The sequence below is a fragment of the Girardinichthys multiradiatus genome, chromosome 14, assembly GCF_021462225.1.
Source record: "Girardinichthys multiradiatus isolate DD_20200921_A chromosome 14, DD_fGirMul_XY1, whole genome shotgun sequence".
NCBI lineage: Eukaryota > Metazoa > Chordata > Actinopteri > Cyprinodontiformes > Goodeidae > Girardinichthys > Girardinichthys multiradiatus.
This window is the reverse complement of record NC_061807.1, coordinates 18625164-18646669: the sequence shown is the minus strand read 5'-3', so window position 1 is coordinate 18646669 and position 21506 is coordinate 18625164. Positions and strand designations below refer to the sequence as shown.

Below are 21506 nucleotides of genomic sequence, written 5' to 3'. Positions count from 1 at the left end.
TCTTACATTTTGCTTTAATGGCTGCAAACAGCAATTATGCACATCTTTCTGTTTGAAGGTTAAATATCAGAACTTTTGTCAAAAATAGATGATAAAATTATTCTTCCATCAACTAAATGAGTATGCAGCCAGTCAACGATCCTGTATTCCTTTCTACCAACACCAGGTGGCAGTATTTCATTAAATTACATTCTAGACATTAACGTTTATACATTAAAATGTATATTACCAATGACATAGAATTAGAAGTCACTAAATAATGAAGACAGTACTATAATAAATATACATGTATATTCTTTCATCTCTTCCGATGTTTTTTTTTTTTTTTTTTACTTTATGTGACCTTTGTGCTTGTCATTTCACCCTTCTGCTGCTCAGAACCCTTGCAGTTTTTGTTAATTAATGGTGTCATCTTTTTATTGATCGTGTATCATACTCAACATAAGATTGCTTCACACCCACTTTAAACTTTAATGATTTGAGGTACTTTTCTATAGTCTACTAAAGGTGTACTCTAAGGTAATTTGGTCATATGACTACAATGAATAATCTTGGCCAACAGGAGGCCACTTAAGAGATATTTTGGTTTCATTAAGGGTCATAATCCATCACATTTTACGAGCATCAACATACCCAAATATGGATCAGAAACTAAATAAATAGGAAAGAGTGTAATACAAAATGTTCACATCATTTCATGCAGTTAAAATACATTTTATGTGCAATCAGAGCATTGTTATGACCTTTTATCACCATTTCAAGAAAGTACTGAACTACAATGGAAGATGAACTAAACCTCACGGCTTAAGTACATGGGTATGAAATGTGCTTTAAAAGATACAAAAAAGAAGTAGAAAGGGACTAAATGGCTCTTCGTAGGGGGTATGAATCGCAAAAAAGACAAACTGACTGAAATATGTATAAATATATATGAAAATGAAAAACAATTTAATACAGGCCCTATAAAAATACAGAATATTATGTTTTTACTCTTTCTGTTGTTTTTGTTCTTTTGCAGGTCCTGCTTCAAAATGAAAAACTCTGAATTAAAACTGTAAATAGAGTAAATAGTTTAAAAATTGCAAAGAAGTCATTTATAGGTTTATATATCAACCTATGTGAAGACTGTAAATGGTGAAAAAGGAAGAAATGCTACATGTTGACACAAATAAATATATACATTAAATGAATTAAAAAGGGATTTGTCCTGTTTTTCAATAAAGTTGAATTTCTTGCCAACACACAAATGTTATTACTACAAGTCAAAAACACACCCAGTATATTTAAAAAAACGTCTTGATAAATTACACAGACATCAGGAAACCTGCATCTTATTTACATCAACACAACCTCTGAAATCAGTACTTATCAAAACATAGCAGACAACCAAACTATCTTACACATACAGAGAGCTAAGAATGCTGAATCCGGTTGACCGCATTCATTTCCTGTAAAAAAATCAATCAGGGTACAATGGCAGGCTCTATGTGATGCTTCACCGGGGGTCCTGATTTCGCAGCCAGCCTCCGTCACTACTGCGTCAGCACTGATGAGCTCAGCGTTGGTCGGGAACGGGAGGGGTGGAGAGAGCTCTCAACCAGAAGATGAGAGAGAGACCCAGAAAACGGGTAGACGGAAGGAGAGAGAGAGCAGGGTGTTGCCGCCTCAGAGACGCTCTCACGCATCAAAGAGTAACAGCAGTCACAGCGGTGGGAACAGAGCATCCTCTCCCTGGGAAAAGAAACAAGGCTGTTTATTGCATTATTGAAGGCATACAATTATCTTTCATATTATTAAGCAGAATCAAATCGACATTTGCCGGAGTACCCAGTCATCAGGAGATCGATCTTGCTGCTAGAAAAAGGAGAGCTTGGTGTGGATACAGACAGAAGCTTTCAGCACCTTGGATAGCGATCATGGCTCCTGTGCTGGAGGACGGAGCACAACCTGGTGAGTGCTTATAACAAAGCATTGGTTCATATCGCTTTACAATGGATTTAATATAAGGGTGACTGGTAATATGTCTGTGGTGGGAGTTCGCTCATCCTCTCAACAGTTAGTAGAGTTAATCCCTTTTCAAGACTTCGTCATCATTGGGATCTGAGAGCTCATTTGCGACTCACTAATGTAGTATTGACAGATGTTTTATCTTGTTAAGATATGAGTGAGTGGATTTTGTATTCTATGAAAATTAAGGACAATGAAATTGATAAAACAAATCAAAGATGTTTTTTTTAAAAAAAACCTTCAAACCTCCATTTTTAAAGTGCTACCCAAAAAATACTGGTCAACTAATGCACAGGGTGGAAGGCATTGCATGTTTCAGACAAGATTAATAAAAGTGCAAATGTTCTTGTCATTATATTTGATGACAGTAAAAAAAAAAGAATCTGTAAAAAATACTTCAGTTTATTGAAATGAAGAGATTTAGAGTGTTCATCTAGTAGAAGAAAAAGCCTGAAAATTACAGTCTGTTTTTTTATGTCCTCATGCATCACAGCCCTCCTGTCATTTCCTCCATCTGTCTGTCGTTTTAGCTTTGAAAAACATCCCACCCAGGATTATGGACTAAAATATTAATAAGCTAAAAAGCAGGAAACATTTTGTACAAGTGCTCTGATTTAAAATTTATTTGATCTCAGGCTCATTTATTCTTGCTTTCTCATTTTTGATATTCTGTATATATAAACAGAATATATATATATATATATATAAATATATATATATATATTTATATATATATATATATATATATATATATGTAGCAGATTGCAATGGGCAGGCTTCCGGCTTCCAACAAAAGTAGAATGCAAAGCTCTTTGTTATCATTATTTCAACTGGGCTGCACTGACACATGTGCATCACATTAATCAAGCCATGGCAACCATTATGTGTGAAAAACCATGAATAAATTTTCTAACACATTAGCTTAAACCAGATGAGAAAAGCAAGTGCATGAGTGATTTGGGCACCACCCCCGCAATCCCAGCCGGTCTCTCTTTTTGATGGGTTAATCTCAGTACTTTGCCACTGGGTCGCCCTCCTAATTGTGGGAAATGGACTGCATTTCCTCTTTTTAAATCAACCCATTAAATCTGGCTACATGAGAAATCTGAACAATAGCCGGTGGGACGGGGTTTAGTGCCACAAAACAAAGAAGGCATCTAGTGACAAATAAACCTGTAATGTTTCCATAGCGATACCATATGACACATAAGGGCTTTCGAGATAAATGAGGTCCACTGTGGTTGTAATTGAGGTAATGAAGCATTTAGCAAAAATTCTCCCTGTTTTTGAGTGGGTTATATGATGATTGAATATAGTCATAAATATATCCAAATAATAATCACTTATGAAACCTCTCTTAGCTATTCAACCAATCCAGCTGATATTAGAATTAGGCATCATGCATATTAAAATGCTTTGCAATAAAAAAGTCAAATAAATGTTTACTGTCATGTTACATTAGTTGTCATGCCTTTTTTTGTTAAATTTTACTAAATCTATTAATGATAGATATAATATGATTATCAGTGGTCCATGTCACTTCTCCCCTTCACCAATTTGTACCTTTATTTATTAATTCAGCCATTGCTACTTCGTAAATTAATCCAATGTTGAACCCATATTTTTTAAGGTTAAATATTTTTTTATGAATTTCATAGATAACAGCCATAAAAAGACTCGAATTGGAAAAGTTGTGGAATTTAATTCTATGTTCTTTTCTGGAAACTTTTTATGAGACCCCTTTTCCATTTATTTCTGCTGTGGTGCCCAATTTTTAGCCAATTCTCAAAAAATGTGACAGATTAAGTCCCTTTCCTTTCAGTAGACATTAAATGAATATTAGAATGTTTTTAAATCCCTGGTTTTCAAATCTGGTAAGAAACATCACTTGGCTTGTATAAGCTAATAAAGGGTTGGTTTCTAATGTCCAATGGCAAACTGCTCTGTTTCGTATTTGCAAATGTAGGGTGTCGCTTGACCAAACAACACAAGTACAAAATGGCAACAAGGTAAAATGACCAACACCCTCTAAAGCTGCTGTAATCCCAACAACTAACATATTATCTGAGCACCCATATATGTTTATTATCTAAAGGTTACTTAGTATATGTTCATTTTTTGTTCATATGTTCACATATCATTTGTTTATAACTAAATTTAGAATACAAAAACAACACATAGGTGAACAGATTGCATCGTTATGTCTTCCTTTGACTCACGGCTGCGGGGTGTGTCAGAAATAGAAAAAATCATCCAGTTGATTCAGTACAGCAGCACAATCATGGTGGCTGCGTTATTTCAAAGTGTGTTTTTCTTATTAAATCAACACATTTTAACCATCTCCTTCCATTTTTCTTCATCTCCCTCTCCCTCTTCCTCCACAGTGGCAGTGCCTGTGGGTGTTGCTGTGGTGAGTGTTTTTGGCCTTGTCTTCACTGCATCAGCCTTTGCCTGGATTTGTTGCCAGCGCAAAAACACCAACAAGTCCCAGAAGACACCTCCTTACAAGTTTGTGCACATGCTTAAAGGGGTTGACATCTACCCAGAGAGCCTGAGTGGCAAAAAGAAGTTTGCGGCACCCACCGCCCCAACAGCTAATGATACCACTAAAACAGATGTCAATGGAAATTGCCAAACTACGCCAATGAGTCCTACTGGCACTTTTAAACCTGCCTCGAGTCCAAATGGTTCCAGATCTGCTCTGCATCTTGATCTTGATAAGCGTGATCTGAATGGAAACTTTACCACCAAAACTTTTCACCACCACCATCAGACGGTGCGGAGCTCGCCAGACCTGGAGCTACCCTCTCCGCAGACAGGGTTCACCCAACCTGGTGCAATGGAACGCCGTGATCTCCCTTCACCTACCAGCACTCTCTCAAGCCAAGCACCCACACCAGCTGTAGACAGGCCTCAGGGGGAGGAGAAGGAGGGAGGTCTTGGGACCCTCCACTTCTCGCTTGAATACCAGGCACAGCGGAAGGCATTTATTGTTCACATCAAGGTAAGTACTATAGATTAATATGCATTCAGAGGGAATTTCTTGAGTATTTTCACCCTAAACTCGTACTTTAATATTATTGCTTTTTTTATCCAGGAGGCCCATGGTCTGACACCAACTGATGAGCAGTCACTTACCTCTGACCCCTACATCAAGTTGACCCTGCTGCCGGAGAAAAAGCACAGGGTGAAGACAAGAGTCCTTCGAAAGACTCTGGATCCCGCCTTCGATGAGACCTTTAGCTTCTACGGGATCCCACTAGCTCGAGTGTCCGAGCTGGCCCTTCACTTCATGGTACTGAGCTTTGATCGGTTCTCTCGTGATGAGGTCATTGGAGAGACCCTTGTACCTTTGTCTGGAATTGACTTGTCGGAGGGGCGTGTCCTAATGAGCAGAGAGATTATCAAGAAAAATGTTAAGGTAAGTTGTGGAACAATTGTTTAATCCATTTTAAATTCTCCATACACACTTAATCCTTATAGGGTCACAGAGGGCCTGGTGTAGTCAATGAGGAGCAGGGTACTCCCCTGGACTCGTTGCCAGTTCATCAACATCAAAGCAACACTGTGACTAGACAAACAGCCATTACTCTGTACATTCATACCTAAGGGCTATTTACCAAGTACCAAGATAATACCCCTATTTGTACAGGGAGGACATAGAAAACAGCAATGGCTACCAAGTTGGATGTACTACTTGAAATCATCTTCTTGTTGTCACCTTAAAGAATGTTATGGATTTTTCCGCACCCATTCGTTTAAAAAATGTGTATTGTTTATTGTCCCTAGGTGTGAGCTTGTGTGTGCAGAGTTGGTTGATAGACAGACAATAGACAGACAATCTCTCCAGGGGTGTGATTCTTCTCTTGCCTGCTGGCTGTGGAAATATGCTCCAGCCCAACCACCATCCACTCAAACCTAAACAGGACTAAGTCGGTCTGTCAGTCATTTTCTACCGCTTATTCCATAGTGGGTCGCGGGGAAGCTGGTGCCTATATCCAGCAGTCTATGGGCGAGAGGGGGGGTACACCCTGGACAGGTCGCCAGTCCATCACAGGCCAACACACAAACAACCATGCACACACCTAAGGGCAATTTAGAGTGACCAATTAACCTAACAGACATGTCTTTGGACTGTGGGAGGAAGCCGGAGTACCCGGTGAGAACCCATGCATGCACGGGGAGAACATGCAAACTCCATGCAGAAAGGGAATCGAACCCAATACCCAGCGCCACCGTGCAGCCCACAGGACTAAGCCATTTCAGGAAATAGATCATCCACATTCTTAGATGGTATTCTTTGAATAATCGATTAAATCATTTAATAGGAATTTATCCATTCATTATAAAATCAATGCCGTAGGTCTGTCCGCCAGTCCCTTGCAGGGCAACTAAATTACAAGGTCTTTATCCTAAATTAAAAACGTCTAGTGTTACTTTAAAAGATTGCCATTGTCTGTGTCTTGTCTTTGTCTTGTCTTAGGTAATGTTAAAAAGCTTATCTCTCTGAAGAGACAGAACAGATCTATTCCAACATCCCACATATGGATTTGAAAGCTGATACTGAAGCTGAGGGACGTACTCAACTGGGCTCCAATCAGTTCGCTTCTCTTTGACTGATTTCAACAACTTCCCATCAAGTTGATTTCTATAAACTGATTTCTTAAGACATTTCCAGCTTGTTACCTTAAAGGATTGATGCTGCTGAAGCAATGTCCCTTACAAAATTTCTTCTGTGCATTTGGTAACATAGTCATGAGATTAATTGTATTCATATCCACCCAGCATCATATAATTAAGACAGTAATACTGGACTGTCAGTGTGGAAAACAAAATAATGTGCCTTTCACATTGTTTTTCCCCTTTAGTGTGTTGCCCATTATAATTCTCTGGAGAGGTGATTATTGGATTCTGTTTCAGACTGGTTCTTCCTGGCATCTGAGGTCTACATGGATTTAACATCTCATTTCCTGCATACTGTTTTAGAGAGATATCTTATAAATTTTGTCGAGCTCATTAAATGAGCTGTAGCACTGCAACACCTGTGAGAAAAAATATCCAGGTGTAAAGTACTTTTTGTTTTCATGCTTGATGCCCAAACAGAACTATGATAATGATTTACATTTTTGACCAATAATAGAAATATAAGACTTTGTCTGCAGCTTTACTGTGTAGTTTAAATGACCATTCAATCTTAGTGTAATTATTAATTTGGTGCTAATGTTGTACTTTGCTCCATGCAAATGTCAGAATGTTTGAATGGTTATATCCACACCCTATTCCCAGAGAAAAACAAGTTTTTATAATACATTGAATAATCCTAAAATATGATCTGAAATTCCTAAAAAGTGCTGGGAAATAGGGTTCATACTCTGAGAGGGATTGATTATCCTATTCCCCTCCATTGATCTCCCTTCATATTTCTTACCATCAACAGAATTATATTTTTAACTTAACTCATTTCATATGGTACAAATGCTCACAGAATTAACAGAATAAGGTTTTCAGTGTTATGTCTATTGTTTTGTCCTAGTGTTACATTTTTTGTCTCTTAAGAGGCATTTCTTTGCTAACAGGGTGGTGGCTTTCTTTGTCTGTGGGGCTTAGATTTTGTCCCATTGCCTCAAATGAGTGGGTGTAGACACACAGCAGCGCAGTTAATCAATGCAGAGTTGCCATACGCAGGTTTTTACAGCCAGTGTTTTTAATCAACATTTAATAGCTGATAGGATGCAATCCTTTGGAAGCAAGGACTGCGTGGTATTTTGTCTTTTTGTTTTGTGTGGGTGGATGGGAGCACACATTAGCGCAATGGGTCAGGACAGCATGCTGTGAGCAGAATCACAATTAAAACTGGACAGCAGACCCAAATAACAAACTTTTTTTGTTTTACATTTGTTTTAGGTACCCAGGAGACAAATAAACACATTTACTTTTTGGGATCTGAATTTCAGGTCAAGAATAGAAGTTAACTTTGCTCAATTTTTCATTTCCATGGCAACTATCTGCAGGGGTCAGAAATCCGCTTAGGTGTGATGGCACCATCCCAGGCAAATTGTCCATGGGGTGTGGAAACAGCAGTGTGTTTATGGATAAGCTAGAAAGGAAAGGCTCTGCAAATAAAAAGATTATGGATTTATCAGTAAGACCTTTCATGTTAAGTAAGATCTAAAAAAATTACCAACATTTGCAAGTTGTACATCAAAGCAGTCTATCATCAAATATGTTTATTAGCATAAAAACAGATCCCTTTTTACTGACCAAATTACTGTATTTGTTTACCTTACTGTCATTAAACTGACTACTAGGAAGACTGTGCAGTGATCAGTATTTCTAAGGGATCAATACTCACAACAATACTACATTTACCAAGTCTATATATTTTAGTGGGGCTAACCTTATGACTATATAAAAAAAAAAAAACAAGAGAGTTCAAAGCATATTTTTTTTTTACTTTAAAATGGTTTACAAACCAACTGACTACTGTTTTCTATCAAACTGTTTTCTATCAGAGTTATTCCATGAAAATGTACATGTTAACAACAGTGGATTTACTGTATTATCAGCTGCTAAGACGTGCCTTTGAAAAACACTGGACACAGATAGCACAAATCTACTTTAGGCTTGGACTGGAAGGCTTTAAGACTTCGTACTCTTCCGCTTCTCCGGGAGTGTGTTGCAGGGGCAGCAGACTCAGCAGAGACACCCAGACGACCCTCTCCCCAGACACCTCCAACTCCTCCGGGGGGAGCCTAAGGCGTTCCCAGGCCACCAGAGAGACATAGTCCCTCCAGCGTGTCCTGGGCCGTCCCCTGGGCCTCCATCTGGTGGGATGTGCCTGGAACACCTCCCGAACAAGGCGTGCAGGAGGCATCCGGTATAGATGCCCGAGCCACCTCAAATGGCTCCTCTCGATGTGGAGGAGCAGCGGCTCTACTCCGAGCCCCTCCCGGATGGCCAAGCCCCACACCCTATCTCTAAGGGTGTGCCCGGCCACCCTACGGAGGAAGCTCATTTCAGCCGCTTGTATCCGGGATCTCGTTCTTTCGGTCATGACCCAAAGTTCATGGCCATAGGTGAGGGTAGGAATGTAGACCGACCAGTAAATCAAGAGCTTCGCTTTTCGGCTCAGTTCTCTCTTCACCACAACGGACCGGCACAGCGCCCCCATTACTGTGGCGGCCGCACCGATCTATCTGCCAATCTCCCGCTCCATTCTTCCCTCACTCGTGAACAAGACCCCGAGATACTTAAACTGCTCCACTTGAGCCAGGAACTCCCCTCCAACCTGAAGAGGACAAGCCACCCTTTTCCGGTCGAGAACCATGGCCTCGGACTTGGAGGAGTTGATTCTCATCCCAGCCGCTTCACACTCGGCTGTGAACCACCCCCAGTGCATGCTGTAGGTCTTGGCTAGAGGGGGCCAGCAGGAGCACGTCATCTGCAAAAAGAAGAGACGAAATCCTCTGATCCCCAAACCAGACCCCCTCTGGCCCTTGGCTGCGCCTAGAAATCCTGACCTTAAAAGGCATGAACAGCACCAGTGATAAAGGGCAGCCCTGCCAGAGTCCAACATGCACCGGAAACAGGTCCGACTTAGTGCCGGCAATGCGAACCAAACTCCTGCTTCGCTTGTACAGAGACCGGATGGCCCCTAATAAAGGGCCCCCGACTCCATACTCCTGGAGCACCCCCACTGGGCATCACGAGGGACACAGTCGAATGCTTTCTCCAGGTCCACAAAACACATGTAGACCGGTTGGGCAAACTCCCATGAACCCTCGAGTACCCTGTAGAGGGTATAGAGCTGGTCCAGTGTCCCATGGCCGGGACGAAAACCACACTGCTCCTCCTGAAGCCAAGGTTTGACTATCAGACGGACTCTCCTCTCCAATACCCTGGCATAGGCCTTACCAGGGAGGCTGAGGTTCCCCCTGTAGTTGGAACACACCCTCCGGTCACCCTTCTTATGAAGGGAGACCACCACCCCACTCTGGCAGTCCAGAGGCACTGTCCCCGACCGCCATGCAATGTTGAAGAGGCATGTCAACCATGACAGCCCCACAACATCCAGAGACTTGAGGTACTCATGGCGGATCTCATCCACCCCCGAAGCCCTGCCACCGCGGAGCTTTTTAACAACCTCGGTGACTTCAGCCTGGGTGATGAAAGAGTCCAATGCAGAGTCCCCAGCCTTTGTTTCCACCAGGGAAAGCGTGATGGCAGGATTAAGGAGATCCTTGAAGTACTCCTTCCACTGCCCGATAATATCCCCAGTTGAGGTCAGCAGCCTCCCACCCCCACTGTAGACAGTGTTGGCGAAGCACTGCTTCCCCTTCCTGAGGCGCCGGATGGTTTGCCAGAATTGCTTCGACGACAACCGGTAGTCCTTCTCCATGGCCTCACCGAACTCCTCCCATGCCCGAGATTTTGCCTCTGCCACAGCCTGGGCTGCGGCACGCTTGGCCTCACGGTACCGGTCAGCCGCCTCAGGAGTCCCACAAGCCAACCACAGCTAATAGGACTCTTTCTTCAGCTTGACAGCATCCCTTACTGCCGGTGTCCACCACCGGGTTCGGGGATATCCGCCACAACAGGCACCACAGACCTTACGGCCGCAGCTACGGGCAGCAGCATCGACAATAGATGCGGAGAACATGGTCCACTCAGACTCTATGTCTCCAACATCCCTCAGAATCTGGTCAAAGCTCTCCCGGAGGTGGGAGTTGAATACATCCCTGGCCAAGGGCTCTGCCAGACGTTCCCAGCAGACCCTGACTATGCGCTTGGGCCTGCCAAGTCTGTCCGGCTTTCTCCTCCTCCAGCGGATCCGACTCACCACCAGGTGGTGATCAGTGGACAGCTCAGCCCCTTTCTTCACCCGAGTGTCCAAAACATGCAGTCGAAGGTCTGATGATATGACATCAAAGTCGATCATTGACCTCCTGCCTAGGGTGTCCTGGTGCCAAGTGCATTGATGGACACCCTTATGTTTGAACATGGTGTTCATCATAAACAATCCGTGACTAGCACAGAAGTCCAGTAACAAAACACCACTCAGATTCAGATTGGGGAGGCCATTCCTCTCAATCACGCCTCTACAGGTGTCACTGTCATTTCCCACGTGGGCGTTAAAGTCCCCCAGCAGAGTAATGGAGTCCCCGGAAGGGGCACTATCCAGCACCCCTGACAGGGATGTCAAGAAGGCCGGGTAATCCACACTACCGCTCAGCCCGTAGGCCGAAACGACAGTCAGAGACCTGTCCCCAACCCGAAGGCGCAGGGATGCGACCCTATCATCCACCGGGGTAAACCCCAACACAAGACGGCTGAACTGGGGAGCAACAAGCAAACCCACACCAGCCTGCCGCATCTCCCCGTGGGACACTCCAGAGTAGACAAGAGTCCAGCCCATCTCAAGGAGATGGGTCCGAGAGCCCACGCTGTGCGTGGAGGCGAGCCCGACTATTGCTAGTCAATATCTCTCAACCTCCCGCACAAGCTCAGGCTCCTTCCCCCCTAACGAGGTGAGATTCCATCTCCCTAGAGCCAGCCTAAGCATCTGGGGATCGGGCTGCCGAGGTCTCCACCTTCGTCCGCTGCCCAATCCTCTTTGCACCTGTCCCTCACGGTTCCCCCTGCAGGTGGTGGGCCCACTGGGGGATGGCCTCGCGTCTCTCGTTCGGGCCTGGCCCGGCCGGGTCCCACGAGGACCCAGCCACCAGGCACCCTCCGACGAGTCCCGACCCCAGGCCTGGCTCCAGGGTGGGACCACGGCTCCGCCGTACAGGGCTACGTCACATGCCTCGATTTAATATTCGTCATGAGGGGTTCTTGGCTTTAAGACTTCTTTTTTGTTAATATATAAGAAGTCTGATTTATGCAAATAAATGTTAATGGAGCATCACTATATGGCTACTAAGTGGTCATGTGAGTAACAACAATTTTCCCTTCATTATAAGACCTGCCGGTGGGTAGCTGATTTTCAGAATACACACTGGATAGCATTTTGTGGTTCATGAATGATTTGAAGGAACTGCTGCTGACATTTTGGAGCCAGATATTACAGCACACCTTTTTGAGGTCTGGTGGAGTCCATGGCTCGAAGGCGCATGGATGTTTTGACCACAAAATTGGAACTTTTATTATTATTACCAAAACTATCAGGTAGTCATAATGTTATGCCAGATCTATTTTATGTTTAAAGCAACAATAAATGTCAAGATAAGTATGGGGTTTGCTTTCCAGTGTGAATCAAATATGTTTTGGCTAGCTTGTCTTCTTATCTAGGTAAAAGTCTTTTTCAAAAGGTGCTAACAAGAACCCTCCTGTCCTTTATCTCTTCTTTCCATTTCCTTTCCTTCCATTTTTTCCATCACCTTCTTTGATTTTTCAATCATTCCCATTCCCTACACAGAAATCCTTGGGTCGAGGAGAATTGCTGCTCTCTATGTGCTACCAATCCACCACCAACACTCTTACTGTGGTTGTCCTCAAAGCTCGGCATCTTCCCAAGACTGAAAACAATGGTCCTACTGGTATGTACAGTTTTTATTTTAGCATCTCAGTATTAATAGGATATTTGCAGGCAAAAATGCGATTTGACTAACTATGAACATGTTGAATTTAGACATTCTGCTGCCAGCTGCTTAAGATGCAGAAGGGTGAAAGTTGCTTTAATGACACCCTCATTGCACCAAACGAATCTGATCAGGATGTGATTTGAAGCACTTTAGTGACAGGCACCCGCACATTTACACACACTGTTTATACAATCAGGTGATCATGTTATCATAGCTAACATCCATCACTTCCACTTTTTAGATTGTTTTATTGATCTGGCCTGGGAATAACAGACCTCTAATCAACTGCTGCAAGGATGGATACTTTCCACAGCTGTTCTTGCCTCTTTGCAATTTTTAAACTGATCTTTTCATCTTTTTTCTCTAGATCCATATGTCAAAGTTAACATGTATCATGGAAAGAAGCGCATATGCAAGAAGAAGACCCATGTGAAAAAATGTTCTCCCAACCCCGTCTTTAATGAGCTCTTTGTGTTTGATCTGCCCTCCGAAGAGGGTCTGAGGGACACAAGCGTAGAACTGCTTCTGATGGACTCAGACAACAGCAGTTCACGCAACGCCAACACCGTTATTGGCCGTCTGGTATTGGGCACATCAGCGGCAGGAACAGCCGGTGAGCACTGGAGAGAGATCTGCGACCACCCGCGTCGCCAGATTGCCAAATGGCATGCCATGTCAGAGGAATAGAAAACCTAAGGTTTTTTGTTGATTCTGTTACCCATAGATGAACTGGTGCAACCTTGAAATTAATTAAATGAGGTGTGGCGGGACGTGATGCCCCATTGGCCAGTACTCATTGGACATTAACTAGTGGGTGGTGAAAAAAAAAGTTAATGGTAACGGACTTTTATGTAGAAGAGAAGATCGAATTCCAAGTGATGTCATACTTCAGTCATTCATCAAATCACTTATCTTTGAAGTTTTGAAGGCTCAGTTAGAAGGTGGGACATGTTGAAGTTAATCCCATAGCTTTAAACAATCCCAAAGAGTGCCACTGATAATCCCATGTTAACATACATTATCTTACTGGCAACAACAAATCGTCACTGTCCATAGTTGCAGTGCAGAATGTCTTAAAAGTTGCTTTTACACTTTTCTTTCTTCTACTTCTACTTCTTCATTCTACTGCTCTCTGTAGCTCTTCCTCTTATAGATAGTAACCAATAAACCATCATATGAACACCAGAAAAAACAAGCCTGACCATGCTGTACAAAATGTGTACTATGAAAGATTATTTTATAATGCCAGTGTTTCATTCTTTAAAGATGTACATTGTTTTTTTATTTATCAATCTGATTTGAATTCTTCTGGTTGATTTGCCAAACCTTGTTTTTGTCTAAGTCGTATTTCATATACCGTGACTGAGATAAAAATAGGAGCCTAAATTAGGTGGTTTACCAATTGACTGGAACAGACTGAGTTCACTGAGGACAGTGGTGTTGGTGTGGATGCATTTTTGTGTGCGCGTGTTTGTGTGTGTCTTTTCCAAAAAAGAATATCTGCGATGGTACAGCTTTGTGAGTGTGTGGATGCAAGTCACATAATGTTTATTGTAGGTGTTTTGTTCCTGTTACTGTGAGCACAAAGAAAGCTGAAATATAAATGTATGTAACTTAATATAAAATATGGCAAGTTCTGAAAAAAACATGACTCTGACGTTTTCTTTTGCTTGACTCACTGTGGTATTAACACGAGGACTCCCAGAATTCTAACTCTACTAGAACTCCCAAGCCCGTCAATTTGACGGCGAGCATTCTGGATGCGAGGGTGGTGATGATCATTGCATTACAAGCGGTCAGAATGCTAAAGGTTTTCTTGCACGCTATAAAATTATGGTTTAGACAAGAATTAATAATAGTATTTGATCAAACCCTATTATGTTTTATTATTACTTATAAATAGTACTGAAAAATAATACAGAGTAGCAACATTTAAGAAAAAACAAACGTTACTAATCTGACTAAAAGCTGGACAGCTCCATGTTACGCTTCCATTCACTCCGCGGACATAAACTAGTGCTAAAAATGCCTTCAGCTCATCCACACTCATGTCCAAGAAGGAATCATCTCCTAAAACTTTGCGGGCCTCAGCCACAGCACAGCCCTGAACGTGGATGAGCATTTCGACGTCCACCAAGCGTTCAGGCTTGGTCAATGCATTCAGGCTCTGATGCCTCCCTCTACTTTCTTCCTCCCCTACCACTGTCCACACAGTGCCATCCTTTCTTATCTCCTCCTCCTTCCCAGGTGTGCACTTGTCTTGCGATGAAAACGCTGTAAAGCGCAGAATAGATTGTTGTTACTGGGCTACTATATCTATGACCTAACTTATTGTTTATTTCTTTGTCCATTATCAGTACTTTGATTTGTAGATTCTCTCCTGCCAGGGAGCTGGATTGCTGGGTTTATAGCTGGTGCTGATTGTGGCACTGTTGCTATAGTTTATATAGTATTAGTTTACTTTTCTGTAAACTATAGGCTAAAATGATAAAATCGTCACATAGGCTAGTCTTTTACTACCTTGAAATAATGCGCCACAACCTCCTGCTAATGGGACGCCTTGTGTTTTTTTGCTGGGGGAGGTTCACTCTCTGACCCGCTGTCACTGGAACTGAATGCTGACCAAGAGCCGTCAGATTCCCTCTCGACCCAGAATCACGATCATCTAATTTTTGAAGCATTTCCAATGCCTCTTGAGCAGAAAATATCCTTCTAGAAGCCTTTTGTAGGATGCCAACAATCTCCTTCTCAGACTGCGTTGTAGAGTGGCCGTTGCTAGGCTCGCGTGTATACTCAGCGCGGGAAAAAATATCAGTGTAAATAATAGGACTGTCAAAATAGCGGCTCTGGTAGTTAGAGGTAGAAATACTCAGATCTTTTATTTACTTTGTTTATTTGCTTTGTTATCTTTTTAAAGAGACATAGGAATACACAAGACACAAGTTTAGAAAAAGTCAGGATGCCAGGAAGATAAGAGTTTTAATAAACCAGAGTTATGGCATGTCAAACTTTCAAAACCGTCAAATTGACAGCCCTGGGAGTTCTGGTGTTAAGAGTGTGCATGTATTGTGTGTGTGTATTTATGTACTTATTGGGCCAAAACTTGAGACAGCACTGAAATTGGGGGATGTCATTTAAAAGTGGGATCAAATTGTCCCCCCAACAAGCCAAGGACCAGCCCACCCCAGGTTCATGGACATGGATAGAAACTATACCCGTGCAAGGCAGGCACCAATCTGAGACACAGCCAGGACCACAGGGTCAACAAGGGCCAGGAGCCAACAATAACCTGTATCCATGTCAGCCCCCTACACCCACAACATCCATTCATTGTCAGCCAAAATGTCTATAAAGATGATGCAGTTCCTGAACATCTAAACCACATACCCAGAGTGTAGAACCGAGAACCTCAAGGTGACTCCTGAACTGCCATCAGGCTACAGAGATGCATAACATTGGTCCCCCCAGTGAAACAAAGATGCCATCAGACAAGCCACTACTCACCCCCCAGAATCGTATCATCATCCGCTGACATGGGACTTGGCACTAGGTGGGACCACCGTCCATGCTTGACAGACAACCCTATCCTGCATGAGAGACCCCAGCATCCAATGGGAGCATCCTCATACAGACACAGATCAACATCTGTGCACATGTGTACATGCAAAAAGTCTAATTCATATAAAAAAGATTTCAGTTTTGGGAGCTTAAAGTAAAAAAAACAACAGACAAAAAAGCTGGGAATGCATATATGTATCAGCCCTCATCATGAAGATGACATCACTGCGACCATTTCCAAGTTGATGATGTAATAACCTCTGAGTCTCTTAGTGCTCCAGAATGAAATCATCGGACCTGAATTTAATATCAGCTAAGTGATTCAGAGAAACTACAGCTCTCTCAGCAATCTTTCTTTCTTTCTTTCTTTCTTTCTTTCTTTCTTTCTTTTTTTCACAGTATCATCTTGCTCCTGCTTTTGTTTTTTTTTACTTTGGACTTACACTGAGTTACATCAGATGCTTTATAGCTTTCCTCATAAAAGTGGGATGTTCTTTTATTGTGTTATCCTCTGCGTTTCTCACATCAGCTCTCTGTGATAGTTGTTTCTATTTCAGACAATGCTCTAGACTATGTGCAATAAATTTGTCGCCCCTCTCTAAAGCAATTCTGTCCTCTCATAAATCGATCTAAAACACATTAGTTTCCCATTGATAACAGAGCTCCAAAGTTTCATTTTTGTTCATTTGCACTGGATTGCAGGAGGTATTTTGGAAGTTGCATGAGTAATTCCTGAGCAAGCAGGAAGCTTGCATGAAACATGCAATGTTGTGTGCTTAGTGACAGAAGTTGAACAATAGAGCCATTAGCACAGCTTAGATGCTTAAATCAGATGTATGTAACAACTACATCAATAATGTTTCCTGCTAATGTTCATCCCTTGAATAAAAGGATGGGTTGTTTACAGCTGCAAGTACACATGCAACATGTAAAATCCCAATATATTACTGTGTTTCTAAATTCAACTGGATATGGTCTTGTCTGGAAGGTGAGCCAAAACATGAAACAGAAATGACTATCGCGACAAAGTGTATTTGCTGTGACAGTTATCCTACTGGCTCCATGGTACTAGAGACTTTGCATGAAGGCTTTGTTGACTTCCTGACAATTGATTCCCATTAAAGGTGCCTTTTGACATTTAGACCCTAAGAGTTGTCTGCAAACTTATCTTTAGAATTTTCATTTACCCTGGCAGTTTTATGTGAAAGTTTTTACTGTGGAGTCCAAATGTTGGTAAGTTGCAACTCCTCCCACTCTAGCAGTGGCAGCTAAGATATCCATCAGTGGCTGAGACTGAGAGATGGTGATGTTTCAACCATTATTTTCAGCAACAAAAATACTGCCACAGCAACTACACTTTGTAACTTGTATGGTTCACTACAAACTCCATGGAAAGATGACATACTGTAGATTTGTTTGTTCTATCTCTTCTGCGTTGAGAGAAGAGGAGAGAAAGTTCCAGTCAGGATTAAAACCCAGTATATAGGCCACAACCATGTCATTATTTCACAGCATTTACTCTGTGAAAGTGCATTATAATAGGTTTAAACTCAGAATAAGATTTTAACATTAATTTTTTCACACTGAAAGAAGGTTGGATACTACATCCCTACCAGAGCCTGGGGCAGATGATTACTGGGTAAAAGTATACCCTGAAAACTACTCCGGTTCTTAAAAAAGGTTTCGGGAGTCTCACGTCAAACCATAACCGAGTGATATTTTCCCATTTCACGTTTTTAACCATGCATTGTAATTTTACCATACCTCATAGATGTATATAGTTTACCCTATTACAAATGTTTTTGTTAAATTGGCACTGAGAACCACACAGTGGATGTAAAGGTGTAAATCTTTCTAAACCATGAATTTGCTTCAGTGCTATCTTAGCAAGCACAAACATTTACACACACACAAACTCTGCGATTGATACAGTTGCTATAACAACTATCAGTGAGTCAGGTTTATGCAGATGCATTGCTGGTGAGAATGTTTGTCAATAGTATGCTTGACCAGTAGAACAGTTAGCTGTTGATCCCAAGTAAAGAGCATCCTCAGTCATGCAGACGCAAACCCCAGTATAAGAATTTTGTTTGATAAAGTGGACATGAAAACAACACCCTCTGACTCATTGGAACATGTGCATCAATTTGTGAGCAATTATCTAACACCAGCAGCAATACTGTTTAAACAGTAGTTTAAACGTAGATTAAACGTAGATTATTAACTTTTAAAATATCCAGATTAGTTATTGACATTTTGATGTCATGAGACCCAGATGACACCCATGAATCGATTAACAGCTCCTGGCCATTGCAAGCCTTTAAAGAGAATATTCTCAAAGCAAACTTGCCACCTAGCTCAGTGTCATTAGCTGTTTCCAATACAACAGAGTTACAGAGAGACAAGCTACAGCTATATGCTGAGAGGAAACAAAAAAAGCACAGTACAAATGCCTGAACGTGCCAAGAGATAGTTGAAGCTACAAACCGAAAGATGTCAAATATGGAAAGACTGTGCCTAAAATACTCAAACCTTTAGGTTGGGGAATGCCAAATATGGCACTGTGAATAAGAGGTCTAGAAACTATGAACAAGACTGTGTGTAAAATCCAGCAAGGATACTTCAAAGTTAGGCATGAGATTCCTCCACATTGGTGTACCAAATAATAACTTCAACATGACCATGAGTAAAATAAAATCCTCCCCAAGAGGTTTAAGATACTTCGTTTAGAAGAGACAATAACATGAGTGAGGAATTCAGGGCTGCTCCGGAGGTTCGTTCTCTGAGGAAGGGAAGCAGACGGTGAGCTAAGTTTCTTGAATGTGGAGGAATAGTCAGAGTGAAAAAGCTTACTGTTGCAGGAGGATTAGGAGTCCGGGAGGGGAGGTCAGTTTTGTGGTGGACAGGTCTGTGTCTTTCCAGAGGTAAGCAGTTCGTTGGAGGGCGGACAGGTGTTGGTGGCTGAGCATCTAGAAGCCGGCGGCAGTCAGCCTGCGATCCAAACGGGGAATTCAGGAGATAACAGAATCAGGCTGCGCAAGAACCAAAGGAAAGACCCAGGGAGCCACCTTAAGGAAGGAACAGAGCTTTAGGTTACAAGAATCTTTCAAAGGTTACTAGTCAGAGACGGAATACGGGGGCTTAAGGTACCACAAAGGATGACACTCAGGCGTCGAGTGCTCAGCAACCATCTCCTTAAAAGACTGCCTTAATGAGCCAGATAACTCACAGGTGTGAGACGGCAGCACGCAGCTCCACCCTCCAACTGAACATGCTAAAAAAAACAACACACCAGAGAACACACAGACAAATCCTGACAGTCACATCGGCCGGTGGACATAACCCTCTATTTGCACTTCACCAAATCCTGTGTTAAAGATCACTTCATTGTAAACAGTGCCCTGCAGAAGTGGATTGTGAATATCAGTCAACTCCAAGCATATTTAAGAGAATTGAAAGACACTCAAGAGTCTCATCAGACCATTCAAAATTGCTTACATTAGATTCTCGTGCTAGACGACCTGCAAGGGTACGTCACCACATACATCATTGTCTTGAAAGTGACAGAGAGCATTTGCATTTGGAACCAGTGGGACCCATTTTATTTGATACAAATATAGTGACACTGTACATAAATGGAGATAGAGATTGGGCATTTGGGTCTAGTCAATACAGAACTGCTCTAGACCTGGTTAATGGCACTGTGATAAGCTGATAGTAACGAAATAACTTAATTATTCTTGTATAATATTTATTTGTTTCAGTTATTTTGTCTCTGGCATGAGTAACACAGGACTGTCATCCTCATTGGTCAACAATGCCTTGTATTAAAAAGATCATATCATCAGGGATTGGTTGCTAAAGGAGAGGGTACCTCAAACTGATTGGCCTGCACCTTCCAGATCTAAATCACATAGAAACCTATGAGATCTACTCGGCCGTTGTGTAGAGGGTCATAATTCTCCATTTCAGAACCTCACTCATCTTAGTGCAGTTCTTCAGGAAGAGCACAATGCTATGCCTCAGCAGAAAATCAGTGACAGTTTGAGACATTGATGTCATGTTGATAATAATGCTCAGGGTTATATGAGAAGTTATTGAGACACTTACATTTATTTTTCTTTTGTTTTGGTGCCCACTACAAAAGTTAACTTTTTGCCCCAATTAATTGTTCATACAGCATAAATATGCGTGCAGTGGGAGGAAAGAGGAACTGTAGCTGCAGTAAAGTAAGAGATGGATAGATTGCCAAAAGAGGTGTGACAAGAGTTGGAAAGTTAGAAAGTCTGATTGGTTTGGTGAGGAAAGTTAATGAGAAGATTGATAACACAGCACCATTTTGAGATATCAGATGAAACACTAAAATCAACATGCAGAGGTTAATTCACCAGATTGGAATCTTTTGGTAAATACCTGGAGTGCATGAGTTTGTTGAAAGCTGGGTGTGACCTTTAGGGTCAGTTGTAGATAATGTAAAAAAGAAAACTAAGAAATAAACTTCATTACTTTAGAAGATTTAGTGACACATTATCCAGGACAGAGCAAATGTTGTTCATTAAATAGTCAGATAGTCATTAGATTTAGTTTCAATGTTGTAATTTCTTACTTTTGAACCTGGTTATGACCCATCAGAGCAAAAGGGAATCATGTGCAACTGTTTCCACAGTTTTAAGATTAAAATCAAGTGTATTTGCATAAAGTATGAAAAAAAAAGTGTCAGCCTCGAAGCTCAGCATCTTGCTGTAAGATTGAGTGCCGACCAAGTCACAGCCATGATTGTCCTTCCTTCCAGAGCAGTTGTAATTTTCCACAGAGCTTCTCTTTAAAGGCATCCTTCTCTCTATGCGTCTGTGTGGAGAGATTCATCCCCAGTGCACTGTGGGGATGGAGTGGATGAGTCATCATGCAAAAGACTTCCACCCAAGTAGACAATTAGTGTCAATGACACCTTTACATATGCTCAGTGTGCTTACCTCATGCAAAAATAATACTCCTAAAATATTTTATGTCTTAAAGAACTCTGATCTTTACTTATACCAATCCCACAATCACTTACTTTGAATTATATTCACATTAATTCAAACACCAGTGCTAATTACCTCATTAGTTTGTCACTGGGGCTGGCTATGAGTCATATAGTAGGAGCACTGACAAACAGATACCATTACAGAGAAAATGGCTGACAGTGAGAAACTAATGCTTCTCTTTATAGGAGTCCTATATGTTTGACATATTAAAGGAGATTACAGGGAGAAAGAATGGTATTTCTCTTTGGATGTTAAGGAAATTGTATTACATCTAATTTCCCATCATTTTAAAGTTTGAGAATAAAACATTATTTTAAAAGATGGGAATGTA

General features: G+C 41.8%; 1 protein-coding gene across 1 annotated transcript; it reads left to right on the top strand.

Moving 5' to 3' along the window:
• Positions 1-1649: 1649 nt before the first annotated feature.
• On the top strand, positions 1650-14241 carry syt4 (synaptotagmin IV). Its single transcript, XM_047385012.1, has 5 exons — positions 1650-1950; positions 4392-5011; positions 5105-5428; positions 12425-12545; positions 12958-14241. Exons 1-5 carry the CDS (start codon positions 1917-1919, stop codon positions 13275-13277), a joined length of 1419 nt encoding a protein of 472 aa, XP_047240968.1. The 5' UTR covers positions 1650-1916; the 3' UTR covers positions 13278-14241.
• The last annotated feature ends 7265 nt before the right edge of the window (positions 14242-21506 follow it).